Genomic DNA, 23641 nt, shown 5'->3' with positions numbered 1-23641 from the left:
TTGTCCTCCACATGGCTGCTCTTGTGTCCCATCCCTCCCGCCCCCCAGCATGACCTCTCGTCCCCCCTGATCCCCCCAATTGGCTTCCGCCTTCTCAGAACTGTGGGCCATTGTCAGAGACTGATTCAGAGCAGACCAACATCAGAGGAGGGAAGAGATCGGCCTCCCTCTCCTGGCGGAAATGGAAAGAACAGAAATGTTGAAACCAAAATTAATGAGACTGCTTCATATAGTGAATAGAGCTGTGGAGTTCCTTGATTTAGAGAATGCGGTCTGTAAAAGGATAAGGGCCCCTTTTTCCTTCTCCTGGGAAACACGCAGAGGGAGACATAAAGAAAGTGTGTTTTTACTGGAGTCAAGGCTGGAAACAAGCTCGCCTCTCCCCCCACTCAGCCTGGGAGTGACAGAAGGCCGGTTCCCATCGTGATCCTGCCCCTGGCTGTTAGGAGAACAGGGCAGAAAGTGCTGCTTAGCCTGTCAGGCCCATTTTCTGGGTGTGAGCCACTTGGAGGGTGACGGCTCAGAAAGAAAATAATGGCTCTTAGGTCCGCTCTTCTGACCCCGGCGCGAGGGACCTGGAGGGATGCTCCTCCTGAGTCCTTCACTCGGATCTCCTGAGTCCTCCCCATGGAGTCAGGATCTATAGGGTGTAGATGAGGTGGCCACACAGGGATGGCACCACAGGGCAGGGACTCAATCTGAACTTCTATTTGGAGGCGGCTGTGGGCTCACAGAGACACAGTGGACTTGGGGGCGGAACTCCTGAGTTTGGAGGAGAGTGGGCGGCTGCTCACCTGAGCCCTCTTGTCCCTAGGACAGGCACGTATATGTCACAAAACTCTACCTGGCTTCCCAGGGAGGTCACGTAAAGAAGGAAGCTGGTACATCAGATGTCGAGCGTGGGTGAACATAAGGAATTATTGTCACTTTTCAAAGTGTCACCTTATAAACGAAGAGGAGTAGTCAAGTGCTCCAGGTCACACATTTCAGTCCACTGTGGCTTCCAGTGGGTTCTTTCTGCTTCTCTGCTGGTGTTCAACTCCTGCGACGGTCCCATGATAGTCTCCTACGGAGGAGGGCCAGATGGTCCCATTAGCTGCATTTGGAGATGTGCTTTCTGACCAGCCTCTGGATCCCCTGGCACGTTTCTGGGGCCCAGTGAGTAGTCACTGACCAGGATCAATTCCTCACATACTGCAAACCACGGTTTAGGGAGGGGCACTCCCCCACCCCAAGGCCGGGGTTGTTCTGGCCACTGTTCACGACCCTCTACCTAAACGCTGACTTTGTTCACTCCTAGTTCTTCTGAGTGGCATTCCGTCAGCCCAGCTGAGCAAAGACGCCTGTGTCACACTGCCCTCGACGATGGGGAATTCTGGTACAGTGCTCATGTCTGTTTCCATTTCTGTATTAACTGCATAGTGGATGTGAACTTGCCCCAGGACCTTGGGTTTAGGGAGCACCATCTTTCTTTATTTTTATTTTATTTTTTTGGGTAAATCAAATACATCTGTCTCCAATCCTTCATATTCATCCCTGTCAGCAGAAAATTTAATCTGTCGTGTGTGAGGGACTCATCCCATCTCCGGGTTTATTTAAGGGTTTCAAGAGGGTTAGTCAGATCCAGAAAACATGAGCAGAGCCTCTGGTCTCCAGCCCAGCATCCCTGTCTGCATTCTCTGTCATCCAAGTTTGCACGGTGAATTTGAAGACAGGCAGCCTGCTGCTCAGAGTCCATTCTCTCGAGGCCCAGCTTGGTGGCAGACCCTCGAAGGCAGCTGCCTTGAGAGCATCTAAAAATACAGACCTAAGGAAGAAGGATGCATTCCTAATCTGGACTTCCCACAGGGCTGAATCTCTTTGTTTAACTGAGCATTTTTAATGGGCCTTCAACTCTAGAAGCTTTTTTCAGTCTTATTTTTCCTGTGGGATCTAGAAACAATTGGCTCTTCCAACCCTGGAGGACCACAGGTTTCTGATTTCTGGTTCTATTCATTTTCATGTGCTCAAACCAGTCAGTTCCTACCAGAGTTCACTTCTTTCTTCTAACACCTTATTAAATGCAACAAGCCAAATCCTGCACACACTAATATTCCAGCTTTTTCTATTCTTTTTCCCTAGAGCACAGCTTTATTAGGCGTTTGTTCTGTTTTCCATATTTTTACAAACAACATTTTTATCAAATGTTTTGCCGTTCACAACATGGATATCCATTTTCCATCCCTAATATTGCCTTTCAACCTCCGGCCCAACTGCTAAGCTGACATCACATGTTTTAGAAATCTGTTATGATGATTCCATACTTCCAGGCACCTGACTCAGGATAACACCAGATGCTGTAACAAATAGTCTCAAAACATACAAAGACTCAAATGCAACAAAGTTTATTTCTCACTCATTGCAACAGTGCAGGAGGACCTTCCTGTCCTGTGGGTGGCTCTCCATGCAGTGGTTCAAGGACCCAAGCTCCTTCCGTTGTGTGGCTCCACCATCCCCTGGCGTCACACAGTCATCCGCAGGAAACTCATCTGCAAGAAGATGGAAAATGAAAGATTGGAGAAGACATCCCTGCTTCCTAAGAGCCTTGGCCCAGAATTAACACACATCACTGCTGACCTCCTGCCCTAGATGGAGCGGGTGGGGTGCTGTCCTTGGTCCATCCTAGTGTATGAACTTTGGTGGCCTGCTAGCCCTCTCTGCATTGGGAACCATGAGGTCATAAGTCAGAGAAATCTGTGGAAAACAGGCAAGGTGTTTTGAGAGATTGACAATCTGTTGAATCAGAAATTAGGGACAAATTTACCTTAAATTTTGTGTACAGAGTCTCTGGGTTAATGAGTTACATGAAAACAGCAGAACTTGCAGAAAAAAGCTGAGATCTGGCATTAGTATCCTCCCCCAAATTGGCAATTATGAGCAGGAGGGAGGAACCAGAGTGTGAGAGGCTAGTGGAAGGTGGAAGCTAGTGGAAGCAAGGTCTGACACAGAAGGAAGGAGAAATGGGGCAGAGGAAATGAGGAAATGGACAGTGAGAGGCCCAGCAGAGAAGAGTGTCCTTGCGGTCGATCCATTGCCCTGCCCCTACCACATCTGCCCTTCTTCAAGGAGCTGCCCCTGACATCTGGGCCTGAAACTGCCCCAGGCAGGGCACGGTATTAAAGTCATCAGCTCTCTGGGTAAGGAGCCTTTCCTCCAGGGATCTTGACGCAAAAGCCCATCTCTTCCCATTTTCATCTTTCACCCATTCTAGGACATACTTCTTGCAACTTTCTGGCTCCCTTTATTTATGAATTCTCTCCCTTCTACTGAATCATTTACATTAGCATTCCAATGCTATAATTTCACCTATTTCAAAGGAAAAAAACCTCTCTTGACCCACTCAAGCCACCAACCCATTTCTCTCCTCTGCTCTACGGCAAAACTCACCAGTTCTCTGCCCTCACTCTCTTGACTCCCCTCAGCTATGGTGTGTGGCTCATCATGCCATGGAACCTGCCCTCACCAAGGACACCATAGGCTCTCACTTGGCTGAATCTAGTCATCTCGATCCCTCAGCAGCACTGACAAGGCTGCCACTGGGCTCCCTGGATTCCTGCTTCCTGGGCTCCTTCTCAAGGTCCTGTCCTGGTCCCTCCTAGTCTCCTAACCTGTTAGCACTGAAGTGCCCCAGTGCTCAGTCCAAGGAGCCCCCTCTTCGCTATCTACTCCCACTCTTTAGGTGATCTCACCCTGTTGCATGAGTTTAAAGACAGTCTGTACATTGATAACTCCCAGGTTTGTGTCTTCAGCTCCTTTTCCCAGAATTCCAGATCCATATACTCAACTGCCTACTTGACAGTCCTCTTGAATATCTAATAGACAGCCCAAGTTAACATGTCCAAACCTCAACGTCTGAGCTTCTCTCCCGAACTTGCTCCAAAACAGCCTTCCCCTCATCTCTATCCTTCCAGTTGCTCAAACCAAACATCTTGACTCTTTTTCATTCTCTCCTCCCCCACATCCAATCCATCAGCAGGTCCTGTAGGATCTACCTTCAGAAGATGTCTCAAATCTCCTACCAGCCTGGACTGACTCACCCTCATCTCTCAGCGGGATGATGGACTAACTTCCCAGCTGGTGGCTCTGTGCCCGCTGAAGTCTCTTCTCAACACAGCAGCCATGGGTCATGTTACTCCTGTGTTTGACACCTTCACATGGCTCTTTATCTTCTCGGAGTCAAAGCCAGAAACGTTATGATGACCTGCCTGACCCATCAATATCTTTGGATCTTATCCCTTTCTGCCACCTCGTGCCACCTCATTGGTCTTCCTGGTGTTCCTTGAGCACATCAAGCAGTTACCCATCTCAGGACCTTGCTCTCCCTCTGCCTGGAACCCCCAGAGAGCCACTGTGCCCCGTCCCCCATGCTTCAGGTTTCCACATCTGATCAGTGAGGTCCTCCTTACCTCCTTGTTTAAAATGGCGCCCACCCCTGCACGCTCATCCTTCACCTTACTTTATTTTTCTTTGTAGCATTTATATATAGTCAGCCTAAGTTTTTACTTTTTTCCCCCATTTTAAACCTTTTTTTTAACCTTTCTTTGCCTTTTGTGCCTGTGTGTATATTTTCTGTCTCCCCACACCTGAGGTCTCCCCACTCCTTGAAGACAGGAGCAGGCACTGGATAATTGTTGGTTAGATGATTGAATGAATGAATGGACCATGTCGTGACCATCACCTCTTATGCATTGTCTCTGTCCACTTGGTTGCAGGATGGCGTTTAGGGACTTCAAGGCCCATTTTGACAAAGTAGAGATCTGCAACCTCACTCCGGATGCCCTGGAGGAGGGTGCTCTCCACAAATGGGAGGTGATGGTCCATCAAGGAAGCTGGGTGCGGGGCTCCACAGCTGGGGGCTGCCGCAATTTCCTGGGTTGGTAGTCTGCCTGTCATTCTCTCTGTCATTCCCAAGTGTCCCGTCCAACCAGGGGCCATCAATGGATCAGGGCCAAGACCCTAGAGAAAGCCTGAAACGTGGAGTCAGACCATGGGATTTCAGGGCTGACTGGGAAAAGAAGGCTGCGGGAATTTAGCAGGAAGTTGGATAAGAATTGCTTGGAGAAATTCCCTTGTTTTACCGCTTGGATTATTTTCCGTTACAAGTAATAGAAAACACAACTCACACTAGTTTAGCAATAAAAAGGGTTTATTGTCCCACATAATTGAAAAGTTCAGAGGAGAAGTAGGCGGGCTTCGGGCATAGTTCTATCAGCCCATTTGTTTGTAATTCTCTGTTCTGCCCTCTTTCCTCTGTTGTCTTCTTCCACTGTCTGGATTTCTTTGTAGTCAGAGGGGGGCTGCCAGAGCATGCAAGGCTTCCCGAGCCCTCACTGAAATGCTCAATGACAATTCCTAAGGGTCGTTAAACAAAAGTCCTCAGCTTCCCTCTAACTAGGAATTCCTTGAAATTTCTTGGTGAATGCTGTGGGCTGACTGGCCTTGTTCTAATTCTCCGAGGCAAGAGGGACCAGCATAGACCAATCCGAGTTCACCCTTGGAGCTGGGAGTGAGGGGCACTCTGCTCAAATTGCACAACCATTGAAAAGATGCTGGGGGACAGCCACAGTGCACGGCCCTCTCCTTGAAATGCCAAATGGAAAGAATAAGATGGAACAAACTGTAGCCAACTAGACCTAGAAGAATGTCTTTGAAAGACTGCATGGGAAATGGTTCAAAAGAAGGTGGAGACGAAAGGGAGAACGCTTCGCCCTCTCATAGTGGCTTATGGAAATTAGGGCAAGAAGGCGATCAGAAGGGGGAGAGAAGAAATTATTTTCTCAGGTTTGGGAGATTGTGGTGGAGGTCGATAGGGAAGCGTGAGTGAGTATATGTGTGTGTGTGTCTTTTGTGTTTTGTTAAAGGAAAGGGAAATAACCTGTGTCTTTCAAATGGCAGATACCTTTTGGACCAATCCACAAATAAAACTGTCCCTGACTGAGACAGATGAGGGACAGGAGGAGTGCACTTTCCTTGTAGCCCTGATGCAGAAAGATCGAAGGAAACTCAAGAGATTTGGTGCCAATGTGCTGACCATCGGCTATGCCATTTACAAGGTGGGTAGGAACAGACTGCTCTTCACAGTCCACCCTCTGGGTTCTAAATCCTCAGTTCCTCCTTGGCTTCATGCCTGAGACTCAATGGCCAGACCCCAAACTGTGTCCAAGGAGCCAAGATCAGCAGTCCTCCCGAGAAAAACCGCCCCCCTTGCTTCCCCGCCACAGTGCCCCGGCAAAGACGAACACCTGAGCAAGGACTTCTTCAGATACCACGCTTCCCAGGCCAGAAGCAAAACCTTCATCAACCTGAGAGAAGTCTCCGACCGCTTCAAGCTGCCTCCTGGGGAATACATCCTGATTCCCAGCACTTTTGAGCCCCATCAGGAAGCCGATTTCTGCCTGAGGATCTTTTCCGAGAAGAAAGCCATTACCCAGTGAGTAACAGGTTCAAGAGTCCCTCTTCATTTAGTGGTTCCTTCACAGAGAAGTCACCAGGGGTCTGTTGGAGCCATGACCCCGTTCCTGCCTTTTCCATGATTGACCTGAGAAACCAGGCAGGAGGGTTTCTCAATCAGTTCGCAAAGCAGGATACATTTCCGCTTTAGTTTCACTCCTCCCCTCCTCCAGACAAACTATTAAAAAGTTGCTCTCTCCAGCTGAAGGGTGGAGCCCTTCGTTTTCCAGATCCTGTTACCAAGAAGCTTCTAGAGTAGGAGCCACATTTAGGGATGGTAGACTTATTTCTGTGCACAATGAAGTCAGTGGCTATTGCAAGGTTCAAAAATGGCACGTTCTTTCAGCTCCCGTTTAAATAAATGTTGGCGTGTTGTTGCAGTTGGTCTCAGCCCATAGATAGTGAGGCTATTGGCGAAGAATGCCTGAGGCTCTGGCTGGGACCTGGTGTGGCGAGCCCCCACAGACATTTCCCAGCCTATGTTGTGGCTGGACCGGCCCTTGTGGTGCTTATTATGATTGTAAGACACACCTCAGTAACCACCATGAGGGAACTTTGAAAAAATAAGGTTTACTACTCAGAAGTCCTGGAAGACACACAGCAAGCCTGGGACCACAGGGCAATGTCATAGGGAGAGAGAGACAGAGCGGACCTGGCATTCCGCTTTTATTGGGGTCGAGGGTGGGGAGCCTAGGGTTTCGTGGGCTCACTCTTTTCTGGTGAATTTAAAATATAAGAGCAGGAATTAAAGCACAGGAAGGGAAAAGCAAGCGGTCAGTTATCTAGGTCAACCAGAGCTTTCCCAACAAAAGGGAACTTCCTGGGGGAGGTGGCCTGGCTCTTTTATCCGGTTGTGTAGCTGGCAATCTGTTTATCTGAAATGAATTCCCTTGAAGTGGACACCTCACCAATCGAAAGTTTAATGTCAGGCACTTACATTGCCATCAAAAAAGCTAATGGTCTGGTGCTTATACTACACCTACTGTTTTACATTCCTGACATTCTGCCACCTCTCCTGGGCAATGTCAACAAAATTATTTTCTATCAGTTACTTCATGGAAAAAATTTCCCATTACTGCCCATTTTCCATTGGTCGTTCTCCGGCAGAGGAAAAAATGGTTCAAGATACAAGAATCTCTTTCTTTTCCCAATGGAGACGTTCTAGAGTTCGCAGAGAATGGCAAACCTACTAATTCTGTATTTAAGTCAGATCAATCCACAACAAAGGACTGACCAGAGACAACAAGAGAGAGACAACTGTGGCCACATGGTCTGCTCTGGTTTTCATCTCTTGTTTAGTGGGGTAAAATTAGGTTGGTGGCAGTCATTGAGAAGACTCCCAATTATAAAGCCTGGTTGAGTTTCCTAAGCTGATTACAGGAGGCATGTTTTTTTCTCGTCAGCTAATTAGAAGTAATAAAGTCTTTAAAAAACTCTGCGGGAGAGCTGTTCTCCAGTCATCTCCCAGATACCAGGACAAACTGAGGGTGAATTTCCAGTATCTGCCTACACAAAGCCACCCATACGACATCCACACAGATTGGCGACTCTTGTGGGTGCAAGAACGAGAGAGAGAAGCCAGGCTGTGCCAATCCTACTCTGTGTCTCCTCTGTCCTGCTGGTGGGTGAGGTCAGAGTCCTTGGCATTTATCGGCAGCTTATACGTGGCAAAGCTGACGCCATTCTCAGCTTGCCCTGAACAAGATAGTTTAATCTGCTGTGACATGGAGCCCCAGAGTCAGCTCTGGAGGTTGAGGAGAGAAGACCCACATTAAGCTCTATTTCCATAAGTTTAGTTCTCATGAGAGGGTCCCAAACAACAACAAGAAAGCTCTAAGGGGTTTTGTGTGTGCCAGGGGGCGAGGAGGAAGAGAGGCTACTGTGTGCTTCTTTGTATTCCCTTTGAGTTTTTAGCAGTTTTTCTTTGCGAGCGCTTTAGGTTTTAACCTAAAAGACTGGATTCTTCCGAAGGTTTTTAGTATCAGCAAAAACTGAAACCTGCTCCTCCTCTCAGTATTACTGCTTTCCAAACACTGTGGGTTCCCCTAAATATATGAACAGCAAAATAAACGTGTTTCCAGATTTTTCCTCTTTCCCCAAACATAAGCACACAACCACACAGCGCCTCACCTCCCCCAGTGGGAGCAAGGATTTACATCCTTCAGGGCGGGGCCAGGGAAAAGGATGCCGCTCGCTCGGGTCAGTCGTTTTTTGTTCTGACTCAGCTTGCTCTATAATCTTTTAAAATCCCCCCCCCCCCCCAAATGATTAACCCTCAACAGGCTGAATGACTGTCTCCAAGGAATTGTACCTCCTTAGAAGATGCAGAGAGCTCAGCTCTGGGTCTGCTCTGCTGTTCTGTGTCACGCTTCATAAATATCCCTTGCTAAGGCGCACTCAGGAAATAGGGAGGGACTGCTGGCTTGGCTTCTTTTACTTCTAGAAGGCCAGAATTTACGAGTGTTCCTTGAGTGATGGCTAAACACCCTCCCTCTTCTTTTCCTGCTGGGCAGGGGCTGAGTGACGGGGGAGAGGGAGGTCAGGGCAGGGGGTCTGCAGACCTTGTGAAATGTAAACGCCACTGAAAAAGAAGGGCTCCAGTTGGAACAGAACCTTCCAGTACCTCTGGGCCCTTTAGGGCAGCAGATCCTAATGAGGAAGGTGAGCCACCAATGAGTCACATGCTTTTGCTCCTACAGGGACGTGGATGGAAATGTAGACATTGAGCTTCCTGAGGTGAGTCTTCTCATGGACCCAGGGAGGGTGGGATTCAGTGACTGTCCGGGAACCCGTCCTTGTAACCATAGCGTCAATTCAAACTCTGAAGTCCAGGAAATGGTTACGTGCGATCAGGTAAGCACCTTGGTTCCAACCTCCTGGAGAACAAGGCTTGTCCCTCCTAGTCTCTCTGGTCCCAGCAGGCACGAGCACGGAACCAGGTGGGTGCTCGGTAGAAAGCTTTATTTGGATTGATCTTTCTCTGTGCTACTGACTCGCTCTGTTCGCTGAGAGGCGGCTGCTGCTTGCAAAAGGGATGGAGTATCTTTAAAATGTATTCAGTTTAAGAAAAATAATCAATAAAAAGAAAACAAGAGAGGCCGGTAGATTCTTTTGCCGTGGACTTGGGGAAACACATAACTTCTTCCCTATGTTGTGTGTTGTCAGGAGGCGGGGGCTGGTTTTATACTCGTCCAAGGGCTGGAAGACTTTCAAGAGGTGTGAGGTGCGGCCGGCACAGTCTGAGGCTTCCAAAGTCAGCAGTGATCTGCTTTGAGAAGGGAACTTGCCGCTCCTTGCTGCCCGTTCTGGGTTGTGCCTTATTAATGAAGCCAAAAGCAAAACAAGACAAAACACCCAAAACATTTACTGAGCCCTTTCCCTGCGCCAGGCCCGGTGCTCCGTGCTAGAAACAGACTCCTGACCTCAAAGATGTTACCACCTATCAAGACAGATGATTAAGCAAGTAATTACAGTCAAGGGTGGTGAGCGGTAAGACGGAGGAAGTGCAGGGAGTGACACCCACCCTGGCTGGGACCCCAACCCCGGCAGGAGTCTGGCTTCCTTTCGCAGGCTCATCTCTAAGGCCAGCAGGCTCACAGAGTCCCACTGAGAAGTCCTTCCAGACTCTCCTTCTAAAAAGCCTTCACAAGAAATCGAGACAGCTGTTGCTAATGGTCCAGGCCAGTTCTGAGCTCCACCAAATAGCCCGTGAGGTCCCGACTTCTCCCATGGGGCAGCACCACCTCCAGCCCAGCCTCTTCTTTTTTGCTATTTCTTGGGAAAGCAAATGTCAAGTTTCTTTTTTCTGGGTCCGATGCAAGTTCCTCTGGTTGATTTCTAGCCTCCAAAGCCGATGCTCCCTGGCCAAGAGACAGAGGAGGAACAGCAGTTCCGGGCCCTGTTTGAACAAGTGGCTGGTGAGGTATGGCTGCCCTTGATCCCCCACGATGCTGAGGAGCCTGCTTCCCAACCAGGGATGCAGGAGAGTGTCATCAGAAACGCTTCCCAGAGGGCTGGCGCCCGAGGCGTGGTGGAGCTAGTTGCAGTGAGACCAGCCTTGGTCATCTGAGAGGCCCTAAAGACCACCTCCTCCAGGACACCTCTCACACCAGTCTGCCACCCAAAGGAGCTCAGACCCACCCAGCAGCTGTCTGTGAAGCTAGAGAAAGCCTTAAAGAGCTGGCTCCTTTGAACTCAGCCCAGCAATCGCTGCCTTTAGAAGGCTCTCTCTGCTCTGGTCAAAAGCGGTATTGTTCAGAAAAGCCACCATTAAATTGCAATTGTGTACCAGCACTTTGTCCATTAACAACAGAGGCGTGGCCAGCTTTGGAAGCTGAGGGCCAGGGCCAGCCACTGGAGAAGGACAGTCTGTCCCCCATTTCCTGCCCTCTCAGTTGCTCAGCTTGCTTCTTGGGGGCCCTGGCTACTCCTGGGGGACCTGGGTCTTCCCAGCCTCTGCCCCAGCCTCTGGTGTCCCTGGAGAGGGACAGAAGTTACCAGAAATGGAGATCTTGGCTTGGAAGGGAAGCAGGGAATGTTGCAGGAGGTTCATTCCACCTTTTTAACAACCAAAGCACCTCCAGAGTTCAGTTCTTCGGTCCTAGTCCTGCTCTTTTCCCAGCCAGCCTATGACTTGGACATATGGCTCCATCCTTCTTGCCTCCTCTGCTCAGTGGGGGCTTGAGCTGGATCAGCAACGCTTCACTAGGGCTGAACATCCCAAACCCCCATTCTCCAGGCCTCAAAAGCTCCAGGGGCAGAGCCCGGGCAGGCATGTGTGAAAAGAACGCCACAGGTGATTGTGTTGCACACTGCTAGTTCAAAACCCTGGGCAAAAGGAGCCCTAAGTCACTGCTACTCAAACTGTCCTGTACATAAAAATCACCCGGGCATCTTGGAAAATGCAGATTCCTCAGCAAGAGATCTGAAGTGGTGCCTGAGACTCTGCATTTCTAACAGGCTTCTACATGCTGTGGATGTGGAGGTTCAGTGGAATTTAGTGGACAACCTTAGATCAATGATTCTGAAATGCACCCTTAGAGATTTTGAAAATAATCAATGAGCCACACTCGCAGGGCTTCTGATTGAAATGGTCCCTAGGGTAAGCCCCGGCGTGGGCATTTTTCAAAGCTCTCCAGGAGATTCTGCTTTGCAGACGTGTGGGGACTCAGACCCAAATTCCTCTAACATAAGCGCCATCTGGGGGCTTCAGATCAGGGGTCCAGAAGCATGCCTTGCCCAGTTTTCCCAACCTTTCTGGGCTGAGAAGTAAGCAGGCTGCAACCACTCAGGAGATGGGCACACGGCTCTAACAAAGAAGGTGCTAAAGGCCATACAATTGTCTCCACTTTCACAGGACATGGAGGTGACAGCAGAGAAGCTTGAATATGTTTTAAATGCTGTGCTGCAAAAGAGTAAGTGCTCGCACCCACCACCCACCGGCGACCCCAGGGCTCCTATGTGGGGGACATGTGACGGCATGCTGCCTGGGTCCCCTCCGGCTCCCCCAGGCTCCCTGCTCCTCAGAGCTGCAGACCTGCTTTCCAGGGCTGACTTTAAGTAGAGTTTAAAAACAGCTTTCATTGCTTATTTCCTGACTACAAAAATGATGCAGGTTTATGGTAGAAAATTCCAGAAAATGCAGAAAGACCTAATGACAAAGATGAAAATCACCAATAATCTCACCACCCATAAATAACCAGTTAGCATACACGTGCGTGTGTCTTTGTGTATGTATATGTGTAGTCCGTGTGTTTCTGTGTGTGTGCATGTACACACATGTAATTGGTATTAAATTATAGATACAATTTTATTTTTTAGTATAACAGCTTTGAGATATAACTCAGATACTATACAATTCACCCATTTAAAGTATACAATTCAATGGTTTTTAGTATGTTCATAGAGTTGTACAACCATCACCATGACCAATTTTAGGACATTCCATCACTCTAAAAAGAACCCCTCTCCCCGCTCTCCAGAGCCCCTGGCTAGTCAATCTACTTCCTGTTTCTATAGATTTGCCTATTCTGGACTTTTCATATAAAAGGAATCATATAATATGCGGTCCTTTGTGACTGGCTTCTTTCACTTAGCATAATGTCTTCCAGGTCCATCCATGTTGTAGCATTTGTCAGGTCTTCTTCATTCCTTTCTGCAGCTGGATCTCTTCCATTGTATGACTACACCAGATTTCGTTTATCCATTTATCCACTGATGAACGTTTAGGTTGTTGCCACTTTTTGGCTATTTTGAATAATGCTGCTATGAACATTCGTGTACAAGTTTTTTGTGTGGACATGTCTTTTCATTTCTCTTGGGTATCTAGCGAAGAGAACTGCCGGTTACATGGTAACTCTATTTAATGTTATAAGCAACTGCCCAGCTATTTTCCAGAGTCATTCTTTTACATTTCCACTAGCCGTGTATGAGCTTTCAAATTTCTCCAGTAACTTTAAAGCATGCCTTTTAAACTCAGTTTTTATAAGCATTTCCCCAGGTCATTAAATATGCTTCAAAAACATGATTCTTAAGGATTGTGTTCTAATCCATCATATGGACATAACCTAAATTATTGCCCATACCCTTCCATTGGTCATTTATATTATTTCTAAATTTTTTCCATTACAAATAACCCAATGATAAAAATCTTAATTTGTAATTCTTTGCTTGGGATTCTTAAAGAAAACTAGGATAAACGGATGGAAGGATATTTCCATTTTTAAGGATTTTTCCATATTTTGCAAATTTTCCTCTCAAAAGGCCATGTCAATTTCTACTCTCACCAGCATCCTAAGAGTGACCACGTCTTCACCCTCACCAGCCCCAGGTCTAACCACACTCTTAGACTTTCAGCAGACAAGGATAGACTTATCTTATCAGGGGTCAACTGAATTCTGCTTTCCTGTGTGATTTCAGGAAAGGACATCAAATTCAAGAAACTAAGCCTGATTTCCTGTAAAAACATCATTTCTCTAATGGACGTATCCTTCCAAATACGTAGGCAGAAATAGATGTTGAGCGTTTTTCTGTAGTACAGACCTTCCTAGAATGTGGCATCCTTAACGAGCAGGATAGGCTTCTTCACAGAGAATAACCAAAACCTGGGAGACGCCTGGTGCTAGAGTTGGAATGGAATTAAGGCTCAGACTGGCCAGTGGGGGGAATGTTCTTGAAGAGATATGGGGGTCTTGTCACTTTGGGGGCCCATCCAAGGGCATGAGAGCTTTTTTGTGTGTGCTTTTTCAAAACTTCTCATGCTGGCCCCACCTCTCCTCTGCACTCTTCAGATGTCCGTGGTTTAATAATTACACCACCTCTCTCAGAGCCCTGAATCTGTGTGACCCATGTCACCCGTGCCAGCCCATTGTCCCCGCACCGAAGTCCCAGGCCTGAGGGTCTTCGGGAGCCTTGGGTTGAAAGGTTGTTCACGGCTTCCTTCCTTAATGCTCCCTGCACAGACCAGTGGCAACGGGATGCTGGAGTTTAGTGCATTCAAAGTGTTCTGGGACAAACTGAAGAAGTGGACGGTATGTAACCCGCTGGGGGATTCTAGAAGCCTAGAGCAGAAGGAGGTTTTAAAAGGCCAAGGTGCTGCAGGCTAGAGGATTTTATCTGGAAAGGTCAGAAGGGAAGAAATGGTGACAGAATCCCAATACTTACTTCTGAGACTGACGGAAGTACTGCAATGTCTCTGCCCAGAAGGAGAAGGAAAACAAAAGGGACCAACTCCTTCCGGAGGGCCTGACCCAACCCTCGGCTCTTGGGGCCCTTGTGAGGAATCTCTCCTCCTGCTCTGGCCGTCCCCCAGTTACTGCCATGGGTGGCCTCTGGTGCTCTCTGGTTCTCATCCCTCTGCTCTCCTCCCCATAGAACCTTTTCCTTCAGTTCGATGCTGACAAATCCGGCACCATGTCCTCCTACGAGCTGCGGACCGCCCTGAGAGCCGCAGGTAAAGGGAAGCCTGGATGTCAGGCGCAGGCTGACGGCTGTCAGGTGCTGTCTGTGGGTGGTCACGGCCCTAGCAGGAGGCTGGTCTCTACCTGAGTCCATGCTTCTTAAGGTCACGGTGCTTTTAGTGGCAGAGCCAGGCCTCAGACTCAGGGCTCGCTGGCTCACACTAGGGCCCACATTTTAAGCCCCTGTGCGATACTGGCAGGAACTTTAGAATGCACCCACTAAGGATGAACTCAGCCTGACCCTGTGAGGCCTCTCAGCCTCGGGCCAAGTTTTCTGGCCGAGCGGATGATCACCCTTTGGTGGCAAGCCGCGGTTCTTCCAAACCTCTAATGCCCGCTTTCAGACGGTGATCATCACAGACGAGGCAGGGCGTGCTCGATCCTGTGGTTTGGGGTCAGGGAGGAGCTCACAGAGCTCACGTACCCCTCTGCCACCTGTGGCCCTGTCCCTGGCTTTGCACTGAATCCAAACTGGATGACTCAGTTATAGTTTATAACTGGCTCCCTGCACGAAGGGTGGCTTCCTGGTGGCCTTCCTAAGCCTCCGGAAGTCACTGTCCTGCAGTCTGAGTCTCTGGGGCTCAGCTGTCCTTTGCATATAGCTGCAGTGTCGACGGCCCCTGGAGTCCACAGCCCCTGCCAAGCCGCACGGTGTTTCCACAAAGCATGCTTCATATGTGTGTCCCCTGGGCCCTGCCAAAGCTTGCAGTCTGGTTCCCTCTAGGATAAACCAAACATTTGGAAACACTGTCATCTTCATGGTCTGATACAGTGACAGAATGTAAAAAATCAAGAGCAGCTTGGGTCCTATGTGAGGGTGAAGAAAGCAAGACTAGAAAGACACGTGGAGAATACCACAGAGGAGAAGGACGGGATTTTCTTAAGGGCTAGTGACCCCATTTCTAGGGCAGGAGGACAGAGCAGGGGACAAAGGGAGCCCTTCAGAGAGGAGGGGTGACCAGGTCTTTCCTATCCTGACTTGGGGACAGGAAATCCCCCCACCCTCCCTCCTCCAGCCCGTCCAGAGCAGACACCAGGATTCTGGCCACCGCCAGCAGCCAGTGCCACTGTGCTGGCTGCAGAAACTGTGCTCTGCATCTGATTGGCTCCTCCTCTGTCTGGAAATGGGACTGAGGAGGCAGGAAGACCCCAGGTGGACTTGTGAGCAACACTTTGAACATTTCCTAGAAAGTGAGCGTGTAGGCTGAAATGAAAGGGGGACGAAGTCATAAGGATGCTGGTTAGAAATCAAAACATTAACTATTGGCTCTAAAAGGAACTTTCCCTCGCCCAAACCAATGAGAAAACCAAGCCCAGAGAAGCGAAGCAGACCGCCCTTGGCCCAAACAGCACCAGAGCTCAAATCCAGTCCCCAGCTCCAGCCTGGCGTTCTTACTCCATCGTGGGTGTGTGTGAACGAGCCTCTCCCTGCCCCACCTCATTCTCCATGGCCAGCAGCATCCCTTCAGAGACACATGATTCCTAGAGCCTGCAACACCTTTGGGTTGAAATGCCCTTGAGAAACACCCACGTACTACAGGTGTCACAGCTGGAATCCTCCTGGGCCCAGCAGAAGCTGGAAGTGCAGCCAGAAGTGAGATCAGATATAGACCGAGAGGGCAGGCTGGTGCGGGAGTGGGGCTCAGACACCGTCCAGCGTTAGATTCCCCACAGCGAGGCTTTCTGAAAAGTCGGCAAGATGCGATGGGTGCTGTGGGCGTCAAAACCAAGACCCCAAACTCATTAAACTCAGAAGGTACAGCTGTGAGTTCACCAGCACGGCCCCAACATAGACACACACTGTCACCCCGCATTCACACTGAGGACAGCAGCCCCTGCTGGGTCTGGGAACCCACGCTTTGTGGCAGGAATGCTGGCTCCCTCCCCTTAGTTCGCCCCTCTGCTGACAGAGCGCTCCCTGGTGCACCCCTTGGGGCTTGGCCAGGCCATGGCAGGACGGTGACCCCTCACTCTCCCCACAGGCTTCCAGCTGAGCAGTCACCTCCTGCAGCTGATCGTCCTCAGATACGCAGACGAGGAGCTCCAACTGGGCTTTGACGACTTCCTCAACTGCATGGTCCGGCTGGAGAACGCGAGCCGTAAGTGTCCTGGGCCCAGGGGAGAGTCCACCTCCCCCCAGTCACCTCCCAGGAGCACGTGAGAAGCAACCTGCCAAAAATTAGAGTAAAGACAGGTCACAGGGAGCCATCTTCGGATCTATGTGACGTGTGTGTGGTTAGCTGTGGGGGGAATGTGTGTCTTTTCAGCAGTGCGTTTATTTTAACAGTCATTCTCTACACGCACCCACAGTGTCTTTGTGGAAGGACGGTGGGCTGGGGTGGGGTTCTGCCTCATATCTGAGGAAGGGTCGATTTTAGGTCAAATCCCATCATAGCACATAGAATCAGAACAGTCCTTCCCATCCTACCCCACCCCCATCCCCTTCTCCTCCTCCCCCCCTCTCCACCCACCTTTGGATTTTGTAAGCCCTGGATGCTGACACAGTTATCTCAAACAAGATTTGTTACCCCAAGAAGAGACAGACATTATGTAGGTGGTCCTTAGTGTGTGCAGTTTATGGTCATATCCACCTCCCCCCACAGTGATAGGGTGGTCACAAAGGTGAAGCTGAATGAAGCCCATCCAGGGGCCTGTAACTCAGAACCAGGGCAGCTGCCATGGGGGTGCCATCTGTGCAGGCACACGAGGCCCCGCACCCCCAAGGACACCCATGTCTGATTTAACATTCCTGGGTCACCATCTTGAATTTTTGCAATTTCTGAACAAGGAGCCCCGTATTTCCATCTTGCCCTGGGCCCCACAAATTATGGAGCCAGTCTTGCTTGGCGTTTTCTGAAGTATGTTTGGTGGGTGACTTCAGAGCACTTGGTAAACCAAGGCAGGGGCTGTGCTCCTCAGTTCCACGGTGCTAGAGCTCCCTCTGCTTCTTTTGTGACACTTAGAACACATATCCATAGTCACTTGTCTGAAGCCTGTCTCCACTAGACTGGGAGCGCCAGGAGAGCCGTACTGAGAGGAAAGCAAGGCATACGTGGTGACTGATAATGCCAGTTTCAGAGGTGAGCAGGTCCTCAAGGCCTTGCACGTCAAGCCAGGAGACTGGACTTTCTCTAGGGTGGTTACCAGTAGCTGGTGAGAGGTGAACTTCAGAAAGACGCTGCTGAGAGAGTCACTGATTACTTACAGGGTGGTCAGACGGACCTAGAAATGATGAGATCTGACGGCTTCTCTTCTCTCACGGCCCTTTTCCTATCTAAACCCCCTCAGGACCAATCCTTCCCTCCAGGGTGTTCTCAGCTTGTTCTTATAATCGAGGAATGTCAGAGAGAAGGTGCTTTAGGCTTAATGTTATCTACTCTGGGGTCCTCACATTAGATTCACCATCTGGAGAAGATTGAAAAATACCAAGGCTGGGGCTTTACCCCAGGATTATTTTAATTTTTTATTCTGGAAATTTTGAATGATACATGAAGTATAAAGAATAATAATCAGTCCTCACGTGTCCTCCACCAGTGCTTCTCAAATGTTGCCAAACATTGGGGCTGACCCAGTGGCGTAGTGGTTAAGTTCACGAGCTCTGCTTCCACCATCTGGGGTTTGCAAGTTCGCAGGTTTGGATCCCGGCTCCAGACCTAGCACTGCTCAAGCCACGCTATGGCAGCATCCCACATAAAATAGAGGAAGATTGGCATAGATGTTATCTCAACGGCAATCTTCCTCAAGCAAAAAGAGGAAGATTTGCAACAGATGTTAGCTCAGAGCCAATCTTCCTCACACACACACACACACAAATGTTGCCACACATTGCAATCCCTGGGAAAGCTTCAAAAAATTTTGATGGGGCCAGCCCGGTGGCACATTGGTTAAGTCCACACATTCCGCTTTGACGGCCGGGGGTCTGCTGGTTCAGATCCTGGATGTGGACATAGCACCACTTGTCAAGCCATGCTGTGGCAGGCGTCCCACATATAAAGTGGAGGAAGATGGGCACGGATGTTAGCTCAGGGCCAGTCTTCCTCAGCAAAAAGAGGAGGATTGACAGCAGATGTTAGCTCAGGGCTAATCTTCCTCAAAAAAAAAAAAATTTGATGACCAGGCTGCACAGTAGACCAATTAAATCAGAATCTAGGGGGTGACACACAGCATCAGTATTTATAACATTCCCCAGGTGCTTCCAGGGCCTTCTACCTAGCCTCAACAATTATCATCTTGTTAATCATTTTCATTTGTTCCCTTAACACATTTTTTTCCCTGAATTACTTAATAATAGAGCTCAGAAATTCAGTCCTTTTATCTGTAAATATCTCTAACAGATAGACTTGTTTTTAGCATAATCATCATGCCGTTTGCACCCTAACTAAATTCTCAGTAAGTCCTCGCATCGTCTGAGACAGGTCGTGCTGAAATTCCCCAGGCCATCTTTCACATTTGCCTGGTTGTGCCAGGATCACCACTGCATTTGGCTGTTGGGTTCTGTCTCTTTTGTTCTGTGACGGTCCCCTCCCCCTTTTTGTTGTATTTTTAAAGCTCCCTGGGTGATTTTCAGGTGAGGCGAGGGTTGATTGGCTCCACCACTGCCACTCAGATGGGGAGGCCCAGAGAGGAAAACAATTGTCTCTGATTCTTCAGTGTTGTAGACATGGCGTCCAGCTCAGACTGGCTGGCTCTCCTACCCCGGCTCTGCCCACCTGTGGGAACTCCTCCATGCTTACCTTCTCATAGGGGATTCATAGAGATTGAACAGCTTTCAAGATTCAAGCAAAACTCTACATACATGTGCTTTTTTTCTGGGGAGAACGTCCATGGATTGCAAGGGATCTGTAGCCCCTAAAAGTGAAGATAGGGCAGATGTTGTGGCTCCAGGAGCTGGCTGGCTGACTGGCATATTGTAGATGACAGCACATGCCACCCAATGCTAAAGCCACTGGGTTCTGCCATCACAGAGATTCTAGAGGCTTCCACCAGGTAAGAGCAATTCCCACTCAGTGGGCCTGAGTCTGGCCTGCCATTCTAGAAGATCCTTGCTACCACCAGATGGAGCAGCTCCTCCACAGGCTCCGGGGAAGGCGCCTGGGTCGTGGGAAGATAACTGAACCTGTAGAAGGACTCTCCCTACATGATGCTTTCCTCCTGTCTCTCCTATTAGGGGTGTTCCAGGCCCTCAGCACCAAGAACAAGGAGTTCATTCATCTCAACATAAACGAGGTAGGACCAAGTCACACCTTCCGCTCAGGGACCCCGCCAGAGCTAGGCAGAGCCCACGCTCCGTAAACGTTTGTTGAATCATGATTGCGTGTGGAGGTTAACATTTAGCCAGGGGATAATAACAACAATAAGGTTGCTAATATTTTTGAAGTACTATTCATTTAGCAGTCAATGTAATCATTACTATAGTCCTATGGGCTGAGGATTAATAGTATCCTCATTTTGCAGATGTGGAAACTGAGGCACAGAAAGATTAATCACCTGGAAGAGAGTGAGCAAGCAAACGCTGCCTCCTTATTCTTCTCTTCCTTCTGCCATGTGGGCCCCTCAGCCTGCCTGCCTTCTAGCTTCCAGTTTATTCATTCCCCTTGCTCATGTTGTCCTGTGGGTCTCATGATTCTTGAGGGGTATGTGTGTGTGCATGTATGCACACCTCAAAAACCCTGAGAAATACACTACTTTCACCAGTTACAGGGGCTGATTCCAGCAAAAATGATGGAGGAGAGAGCATGGGTCAGAGTTTCAGAGGCTCGAAAGAGGCATCCCAGGTGAGGATGGCCCTCTCCCCACTCCTCATTGTGGTCCGGCAGCAGCCGCATAGGCATCACATAGGGGAGCTTGTTAGAAATGCAGAGCGCCATACAGTGATGGTAGCCAACGATACTGTGTTCTAAACTTCAAAGTTGCTAAGAGACTAGATCTTAATTCTTCTCATCCCAAAAAGAAGTGATAATTATTTGACATGAGGGAGGTGTTAACTAAGGCTGCAGTGGTAATCACATTGCAACATATAAATGGATCAAATCAACACTTAACTTACACCTTAAACTTACACAACACATCAGTTATAACTCAATTAAATAAATGAATAAAATAAAAAGTAAAAGAAAGAGCAAAGAAATGCAGAGTCAGGCGCCATCCCAGACCTGCTGAATCAGATCTCGTTTTATCAGGATCCCCAGCGGTTCCTAAATACATTAAAGTTTGAGGACACTGCTTAGACATTCTGCCTGAAGGCAAAGGGGAAAACTCCGGGTGCTTTCCTTCAGTGGTTCCCGTGATCTTTATTTCCTGTGTTTTTATTTCTCTCCCTGTGCCTTTCTGTCCAGCTCTGCTTTCCCTCTGACCTAGGGAGGTACAGCCAGGCAGCCTGTGTCTCCTTCCCCATCTCTGAGTCCTTTCTCTGCCCACCCATTTCCATGCTCACACCACACACAGCGTCTGTTTTCCAAAGTCAGTGGCGACTTTGGATTTGGGTACCATTTTATTGCCTTTTCCAAGATTAAGAAGGATGACAGCATGTATTAGCAGATGGGATGACTCCTCTCCTTGTGCTCTGAGTCTAGTCAATCAACTGCTCTGTGCCTCAGTTTGCCATTGGCAGAAAGAGCTCTAGGCCTTAATCTTACACCAAAAGTTTGGATTATAATAATATCATGTAATTTGGCAATTTATGTTGACTTTTCACTAATTTTCTCATATGTGTATCTCAGATCCCTGGATACATTATAATTTCATTGAGAACAGACACTGGACATTTTTCTTTTCTAGTATTCTCTCTCACCTTATCATCTACAACACATTCAATAAATATAATTCCTCTGATTTATAACTGTATAAAATACCCCAGGATTCCAAAGAAAGATATATGTACTCAAATTAGCCCCTTGTGAAAATAAGAGGGACCCCTAGACCCACCTTTATTTCTCATTTACTTCAAGGCGTTGCCACTAATAAGCGTGAAGAAAGTGTGAGAGTTGACACCTGTCCGTAGTGCAAGGGAGGTTTGGTATTCAGTAGCCTCTTAGTCGGTCACAGGCCCAAAAATACTAGAATCATGGAGGAAGCATTCCGTTGCTTCAGGTTCAAGGTGTCACTTTCAACCCAAGTGTCCGCAGGTGTGGGGGCTGGAATGAGCTCCTTATCCTGTCCCCTCTCACTTCAACAGACCCAAGTCATTTGGTGTAAGCTCTTGCCCCATCCCATAGTTATCACTCTCCAAGACAACAGGAAAAGTCTTTTGAATCCTCTCCTTCTCCCTCTCCCTTTAACCCTGCCATCCTCAACTCTGGCTGCACATTAGCATCACCTGGGGAGATTTTAACCCCCCCCCCCCCCCGCCATTGGCCTGGACATGCCCAAGACCAACTAACCCCAACTCTCTAGGGGTGGGACCCAAGCATTGTTATTTTTTAAATTCCCCTGGTGAGTCCAGTGTGCAGCCAAGTTCAAGGGCTACTGTTTTGAACGCCCCCTCCCCTCCATCTAGGAAACAATCAGAGCCTTCCTCTACTTGAGTTGGCCTCACCTGCAGTGACTCTGCCAATAGAGCCTGTGTGTCTTCCTCCAGCCAGCCTCTCATAACCCTGGCCTTGGCACAGGCTGTGGCCAAGAAGGAGGGCACAGGGGAGAGAAAAAACCGTCCCACATAATCTTGTTCCCCCAAGTCACCATGTTGTGGTAAGAAAGCTGGTGAGGAGGAAGAGGCAGGACAGACTCAGGATAGAGATGAGGAGGAACTTCATGCTACTTCCCCACCAGTTCATTTGTAAAGAGCCCCAGACACAGAGCCTGCTTCCCTTTCCTGAAGCCCCTCTGTGATGGAGGATCACCTCTTTCCTCAAGGTGAGGGGACCCCTCACCAAAGAGGAAAAGGGCCTTTACACTGCCCTGCCCACGGTGCCTCAGGGAGGCTGTCTGCTTCAACAGGGAGAAAGCACATTTCTCTCTCTCTCTCTCGCACGATCTGCCCTTGACCTGAGCTCACTCAGAAGGTGCTCAGAACCTCTGGAAAACATAAAGTGCTGAGAATTAATTAACTTTTTAAAAAGGTTTCATGTTGAGGCAGAAGTCTATGTCTGTAGGCAAAACAATCAGATGGCAGATCTCCTGTGACATCAACAAACTTGGGACATTCCTGAGGCTGCTAGGGAAATGGAGAGATGACAGGCCCTAGCTGTTTCTTTCTTTTTATTTTCAGTTCATCATCTTGACAATGAACATTTGAGACTTCCCTGGTGGGGATGCAGCCTGTCCAGCTGACCCTTGACTTTTGGACCATGAACTTCAGAACGTCTCCTGGTGTAGAGCTGTCATATCCAGGGCTCTCTCCATTTCCGTCATCCAACCCTCTATCTGCTACACATGCTCCTGATCTTGGAAGAATGGAATGGACTCAGCCATGCTCTCTGACTTTATGCTACCTCTTTATGAAATCTCTGCCCTAAGATGGCTAATGCCTTACATCCAGTATCAGGCATCTCAAGCCATTTCTCCCTCTACTTTCCCTACCTCATCCCATTACTAATTATTCAAAGTGCTAGTGCACAGAACCCTGGCTTCACTGTAGCTTCAATCATTGTACTCGAACATCCCATACAGAACAATGTTTTTATAAATGTGTGGCTGGAGATGAGAAGGGAAAGGTGTGAGGTCATAATCAAGCATTTTCTGCATTGTAAGTGTGTTTCCTTAATGAGACAAATGTAGAGAATTCTGGACGTTCACTGGTAAGACTGGAACAATGTGAAAATCTCTACCTCCTCCTCCAAGAGCTGGTAACTGAGTCTGTCTCTGTTCAGTCCAATAGTCTGTGCCAGGAAAGCCAAATGCAATATTATTTCTTCTCAGGGAGTCCAGATGCTAGTCAGACTTGATCTTGTTCATTTCCACCATGGTGGGGAATTACAGAGTGAAGAAGCCTTACTGTAGCTCCCTTGACACTAGACAGGAAAAACCCACTGAACTGGAATCATGAGAAATAACATGATAAGATATTGGCTCGGGCCAGCCCCAGTGGACTAATGGTTAAATTCGGTGTGTTCCACTTTGGCAGCCCAGGTTCAAGTTCCCAGGCATGAACCTACGCCACTCGTCTGTCAGTAGCCATGCTGTGGTGGTGGCTCACATACAAAATAGAGGGAGATTGGCAACAGATGTTAGCTCAGGGCAAATCTTCCTCAGGGGAA

At 48.6% G+C, this 23641-nt stretch overlaps 1 protein-coding gene across 2 annotated transcripts in view; it reads left to right on the top strand.

The window, feature by feature from the left end:
* Window positions 1-23224, top strand: part of CAPN9 (calpain 9) — a 46174-nt gene extending 22950 nt beyond the window's left edge. The window contains exons 8-21 of one of the 2 annotated variants that reach the window (XM_070569090.1): window positions 1301-1378; window positions 4752-4912; window positions 5935-6092; window positions 6261-6469; window positions 9189-9225; window positions 10331-10411; window positions 11846-11903; window positions 13408-13472; window positions 13950-14018; window positions 14362-14440; window positions 16430-16546; window positions 19615-19673; window positions 20142-20221; window positions 22654-23211. In XM_070569090.1, the coding sequence (XP_070425191.1) occupies window positions 1301-1378; window positions 4752-4912; window positions 5935-6092; window positions 6261-6469; window positions 9189-9225; window positions 10331-10411; window positions 11846-11903; window positions 13408-13472; window positions 13950-14018; window positions 14362-14440; window positions 16430-16546; window positions 19615-19673; window positions 20142-20221; window positions 22654-22666 (1264 nt within the window). In that variant the 3' untranslated portion in view covers window positions 22667-23211. Of the gene's footprint in view, window positions 1-1300; window positions 1379-4751; window positions 4913-5934; window positions 6093-6260; window positions 6470-9188; window positions 9226-10330; window positions 10412-11845; window positions 11904-13407; window positions 13473-13949; window positions 14019-14361; window positions 14441-16429; window positions 16547-19614; window positions 19674-20141; window positions 20222-22653 lie in introns of both variants that reach the window. The other variant, XM_008526742.2, reaches the window with a different exon arrangement.
* Window positions 23225-23641: the final 417 nt, after the last annotated feature.

This window comes from Equus przewalskii, chromosome 1 (assembly GCF_037783145.1).
Source record: "Equus przewalskii isolate Varuska chromosome 1, EquPr2, whole genome shotgun sequence".
Lineage (NCBI taxonomy): Eukaryota > Metazoa > Chordata > Mammalia > Perissodactyla > Equidae > Equus > Equus przewalskii.
Note: the sequence above shows the minus strand (reverse complement) of the source record. Positions and strands in the feature narration are given on the sequence as shown.